The 6,058-nt window shown below is 39.5% G+C and overlaps 1 protein-coding gene across 1 annotated transcript in view; it reads left to right on the plus strand.

The window, feature by feature from the left end:
• The window catches only part of LOC102679125 (RNA binding protein fox-1 homolog 3-like), a 196,766-nt gene that overhangs the window by 173,041 nt on the left and 17,667 nt on the right, over window positions 1-6,058 (plus strand). The window contains exon 9 of the mRNA XM_031512651.1: window positions 5,688-5,841. Coding sequence (XP_031368511.1) covers window positions 5,688-5,841 — 154 coding nt within the window. The remainder of the gene's footprint in view (window positions 1-5,687; window positions 5,842-6,058) is intronic.

Genomic DNA, 6,058 nt, shown 5'->3' on the forward strand with positions numbered 1-6,058 from the left:
CCCTGCAGCTGCACCGCTCGTCCTTGCACCCAGGGCGGCGGCGAGACGAAGGTACAGAGAGAGACGCTTTCTAAAATAACCCAGGCCGGAAGCGTGACGCGAGATCGAATCTCCATCGCAGCACGTCACCGCGTCCTCTGCCTTCTTATCTCCTCCCCTCTCTCCTCTTTTTTCTTCTTCTTCCTCGCCCCTCTAACCTGGTTTCTTTTGGGCTCAAAAAAAAAAAAAAAAAACGCCTCGCGACTTTTCAAAGAGTCGAGGCCGTCAAAGGTGAAAACGAGTGTCTCTTTTGTCGTCTGATGATCGATACTGTGTGTAATCGAAAGTTGGAGAGTTATTATTAGGTCGGGAAGAGCGGGTGGGGATGGAGGCAAGATTGACGGATCTGGAACGTTGTGTAATTTTGTGAAACTATTGGTGAAAGGGACGAGACGATAGATCTTGACAGTGGGATTCTTTTTGTATCTATTTTTGAATTTGATATTGAATCGGATATGAGATTTAATCGAGACACTTCTTTTCGCTTGACGAAACTGTGAGTGAGTGAGAGATTGCTTTTTTTTTTTTCAGTTTTTTAATTCATTACCTCCAAAAAATTCAAAATTATTCTTCTTCAAAATTATTAAGAATAAGGATTTCAAGAATAGATCGTTTCCCATTTGAACAATTATTTAATTAGCAATTAATTATTATCGACAAGAGACGATCAGACGGTTGAAACGAATTAATTAAAAAAGATTATCTTTTTAATTACACTTTGAATAATTGATCTCTCATTTCCACAAAATTTCCACTCTTATCTCATATATCTCACCCGTTTCTCGCCGTTCATTCCGTATGGTTAAACGATTTGACCATTCACTCATGATTATTCGAAAGAATATTTGACAGAAGTTATCGAATTAAGAGGCAATCTCTCTCGAGAAAATTCATCGTGATTCATATCCCCCTTCATATTTCCCGTCCCAATCTTTCTCTTCCTTCGACGTGTCGCCCTCTCCCCCATTGCTCAACGCGGACAGACAATAACGAAGATGCGTTTTATACGGAAGGGATAAAAAAAAAGAAAACGCGAGATACACAGCCGTCGAGGGGATCTTCGAGTTCGAAACAACGAGACACGTCGAATATACCGGAAGCGGCGGTGCTGTTCCATCCTCGTCACGACTGCTCGTCGAGCACCACCGTTTCTTTTTTTTTCTTTCTTTCTTTCTCTTTTCCTTTCTCTTCCTCTCTTCCCTTTTCTTTTTTTTTTTGTCTCCTCAACACCCTCGCTCTCTTTGGGGCACGCATTATCGATGTTCCTTTCACGTAATTAGCGAATCCCAACTCTCGCCATTTAGGGCGACTTTACAAGCGCGACGATTATCGATCTGCGGTCGAGCGTGGATTTTTTTCTTCCCTTTTTATTCTCCTTTTTATTTTTTTTTTCATCCCCTCTTTATTTCACGTTTCGCAACATGTCAAAACCCGTTTGGAATTTTAATAAGGCAAATCTTAATAAGATATTGGATAAACGTGCACAATGAATCTTTTTTTTTTTTTTTTGGTCTTCTTTTATTTTTATTTATAGATTTTTATATTTGCGCGCAAAACGTGGGAGGAGGGGGGGAAGGGAATATAATTTTCGCGAAAATTGAATTCTTCCTTGAAATTTTTATTGGATATCAAACTTGTCACGGCCCGTGTTCATCAGCACGAACCTCGGCCAACATCCGGTCGTTAGCCGATTAATTAATTATCGTTAATTGGAAACGTGCACGTCACGGTGAAATCCGATGAAGATGGGCCGGCGAATTTTGAATTTTCGCCCGAAACTCCTTCCCCCGAAATTCTATCGAGTAATAATCTTGGGCTATGATTTCGACGAAATTAAAGAGAACGAAGAGATTTAAGAATCGAGAACGAGTTCCGGATACGAAGCGCATCCTAAAGACGAAGATGTAATTGTTTAAGGTAAAAAGTATCATTGTGCACACGAATTGCTTATTAACCAAATAGAATCTTAATCGATATCAACTGGTAGATAGAGTTTTCCAGGCTAATTTTCGATTGGAAACCTGAATCCCCGTTGATCACGATGTTGAAACGTTTATTTTTCAATAATTCTTTTTTTTTTTTTTCTGTATATTTTCTTCGTTTTCCAACCTTTTCAGAGAATATACGGATTATCGAAAAAAAACAGCTCGATAACGTGAACGTGACATCGACGCTCTGACTACCAATTGAACGCTAAGATCTAATTTCTTTAATCGCTTAAGTTAAATAAATTCGAAAAATTCCAAAAAACAAGTAATCGAGAAATATCAAATTCAAGAACATAACTTTTTCGACCGCAGATCGTGTCGTGTCACGCTGTTCGATTTTCTTGTTTAACTCCCCACGATCCCAAACCAATGTGTTTTTGGAATGTGCCTGCTGTAAATGCATCACGCTCTAGTCTTGTTTTTTCTTGACGCACCCAACTTTGTAACTATAAAATAGAGCCGGATCCGGCTGTATAATTGTAACCATCCAGTCGAAATCGGTCTCGTTTTTTTTATAACTTCCGTTTGTTAAATCGCGCTAACCACACGTGCGACACTTGCACGGTAGTTGATTGTTTAAATAATTATTCCGTTGTTGTTGTTGATTGTTATTGTTGTTTACTTGTTGCTCGTTTATATCAAGTTTATATTAGCCTGTAACCAGCTGCGCAAGTTTTTCTCTCATTTTTGTAACTAATCGCCACGGGGGACTCTGTCTCTTGAAGAGATTTGGAGCGTTCGAAATCGCATCGGGTGAAATAATAATAAATTTTACGGAAAAATTATATTAAAAATTCCACTATTATTATATATATATATATTTTTTTTTATTAGACTGCAGATGTTTATGCATATGGGATGTTCCAATTGATTCGTTAATTTTTCCAATTTTAATAGAAATAAATATAAATGCTTTTAACAAAATATCGATCTCTTTTAAAACAGTAACGTAATTACACGCGCTCTCTCCCCGATACACACGATATCATAATCGTGTATCAAATTGTATCGCAAAAAAGAAAATGTATAAAATATTATAAATAATCCACGAAGAACATTTTTGCATAAACACCGGTCTCAATCAAATATTAAAATCGAAAAGAGAGAAGAGGGGGGAAAAAAGCTTTCTCGAGGGCAAAATGAAAAAAAGGCGTCACACCAGTGACAACGAACTTAGATTACATTAACTTAAAAAGCGCTAACCGAAAAGCATTTCGCTTTGCAACTCGCTTCTACTCTCTCTCTTTCTCTCTCTCTCTCTCTCTCTCTCTCTCTTTCTCTAGTTCTCCCGTAAACGACACGATAAAGAAAGGGTCGTCGCATAAAAGGAACAATAGACGCGATTCACGCGAGCGCTCCTTGATCTCTTCGAGGCGGAAGTTGAACGTGGACCACGCGGAAGCGTAAAGGCACGGAGTTAGAGTTGAGGGATGCGCACACACGGTGACGGCGCGGACAAAAGGTAGGCAGAAACATCAGTTTTTATTGCTCCACTGTTTGGATCAAAGAGACGAGACAGAGAGAGAGAGTTTGTCTGGCGATCAATCGAGGGCCGGATACGCGGACGATGCAGCCATTTCCGGGCGCCGAAAGAGGCGTCGTCTTCGAAGTGGGAGTTCCATCAGCGGAACGAGCTCACCGATTTCTTCCTAATTGTCGCTCGAACAATCGACCAAATTTCTCGTCCGTGCTCGTTAAACATTAAAAGCTACCTATGCTCTATATCTTTTAACCAGAGGATCGTCGATTCAAGGGACTTTGTTCCATGATATCCGAGTGATCGGCCGGATTTTATTTCTTCTCATTCTCGAGGATCCTATTTCTCGACGAGATTCGACGAGTTTCTTTCAATTGTTCTGTCAAAGATTCGAATTCGATTCTTTCTTTCAACGTATATTCTTTTACCTTGTTTGGGGATTAGAATCTTTTTTGGAAATTTTATTTACTATCTCGCAAGAAATCGTGAAATCTTCGATTTTTTGTCTCTTTTTTCCGAGATCTTTCTTTGTGTAAATCTTGGTATCGTTAAAAATTGTTGAGAGAGACTTCAAGGCTCGTATGATCTTTTTAAAAATCGTGAAACGATGTAAGAAGATATTTTCTCGATAATGATATTTGGATACAAATTGCTGCTCCGTGTGTTTGCAGATATCGTCAGATGCTATAAATAGCTTTAATGGTAGAAGAAATATGGTAACTATCCGTCTCAACGATGGTCAAATACAATTTTGCGAAAATATCCGTCCAAGCATCTCGTTCGAGGATATTATTTATCTAGAAAACAGATTCTTATCTGTTAATCCATTTCTTCGTATTCTTCAATCCCATTATTCTTATTTACATTTTTTCAATTCCATTTCGTTCAAAATATACTTCGTTTATTATTGATTATTGATTTGTTTTGTTTCGCGTGCGTATTATGAAATATCTCTCTATAAGTTTTCTTGACGAATAAGTTAAGCTCAGATATGCGAACAAAATTATCACGGCACAAGGTAACAAGCTGCAGATTATAATATTTGTGATTAGCATGCACGTAGGTGATTGGTAAAGTTGTTTCATCTTGTTCCACCAATTTTCCATTCTTTCTTCCATTTTTTTTTTTCGATTTCGTTAATTGAGACAATTCAAATTTAACTCATCTCGACTCAATTGCTTTCCAATTTCATTTTTCAAGATCGATTTCAAGTACAGTTACTCGTAGCTTCTGATAATCGTGGTCAAATTATCATTCCAATTTCATCAGATGAGTTTGATCGATTCTAAGTGAACGTTGTTGTTGGTTTCTCACGAATCTTCTAATCTCTCTTCTTTTTCTCGACTGGATCGATGGCCAAATCAATAGTAATACAAACTTCTCGTTGTTTATCGCAGAAAACACGAGGATTCTATGCTTTCATTCTTGTTCCATTATTTATCCACTCGCAATCTTCTTTTCAAATCTTTTCAAAACGCGGATAAGAGATTAAAATCAGTGCGATAATTATCGTTGAGGGTGCAAAAGATGCAAAAGTCTTCTCCAACTGTGTTTTACAACTTTCCAACCCTCTTTCCAAGTCCAAATCGTTGAAAGATCCTTCTTTTCGTGCCCGTTCAACATCCTGAAATTCGTTTCTCAACGTGAAACATTGTCTCAAAATGTAATCCTCGGCAAAAGAGAAAAGAATAGGAGAATATATCGCCTTCCCTATTTCGAAAAATTCATCCTCCTTCGAAAAGAAATTACGAAAGGGGAAAAACTCGTCTCTTCCATTCGAGACTCACCCCTTCCGCGATAAGAAAAAGAAAATAAAAGAAGAAAGAAAAAAAAGAACACGAATAAATACGAGAAAAAAATTCGTCGAATTTCGTCTCGTCCTCTCTTCCCTTCAAAAATTCAAAAATTCCTCCCCACGAAATTTCGCGGCCGAAAAGAATAATTTGGATGGAAGGAGAATATTTCGTCTCGTCGTCGTCGTCGTCGTCGCCCTCATTTCCTTTCTGAAAAACTCTTCTGAACCCTTCCCCACGAAATTTCGCGAAATTTAAAAAGGAAAGGAAGGCGAGGAAGGAGAGCAGCGAAGCGGCGATGGCCGGCAAGGAGAACTCACCAGCGGCGTGAGAACACGGTGCGAAAAGGTAGGCGAGCATTAGCATGTGTCTTTGTGCGTGTTGTTGCAGCCGCGGCGTTGAGAGGAGTCGCCATCCAAAGGGGACGAGTGGGCGCTGCGAGGGCGGCTTTCCCGACTAGTGCAGCGGCATTGGCCCTCGCGAGGAACCCGGGGCCACTCGCAGCTGCGGCTGCGGCTACGGCCCTGCATCCCTTCGCACCTGCGTAAGTAGACCTCGATCTGGTGCCTGGTATGCTTGCTACGCACCGTGCTCGATGGAAATTTCTCTTGATATTTTTCTTTTTTCTCTTTCTCTTTCTCTTTCTCTCCCCTCCCCTTTTATACGTCGCAGCGAATCTCTTGATCTTTGATTTTTCCCAATTGCTGGATGTTGCGATCTGTCATGGCGGAATTTCGAGTTTTTCTTTTTTTTTTTTTTTT

The sequence above is a fragment of the Apis dorsata genome, unplaced genomic scaffold (genome assembly GCF_000469605.1).
Source record: "Apis dorsata unplaced genomic scaffold, Apis dorsata 1.3 scaffold_489, whole genome shotgun sequence".
NCBI lineage: Eukaryota > Metazoa > Arthropoda > Insecta > Hymenoptera > Apidae > Apis > Apis dorsata.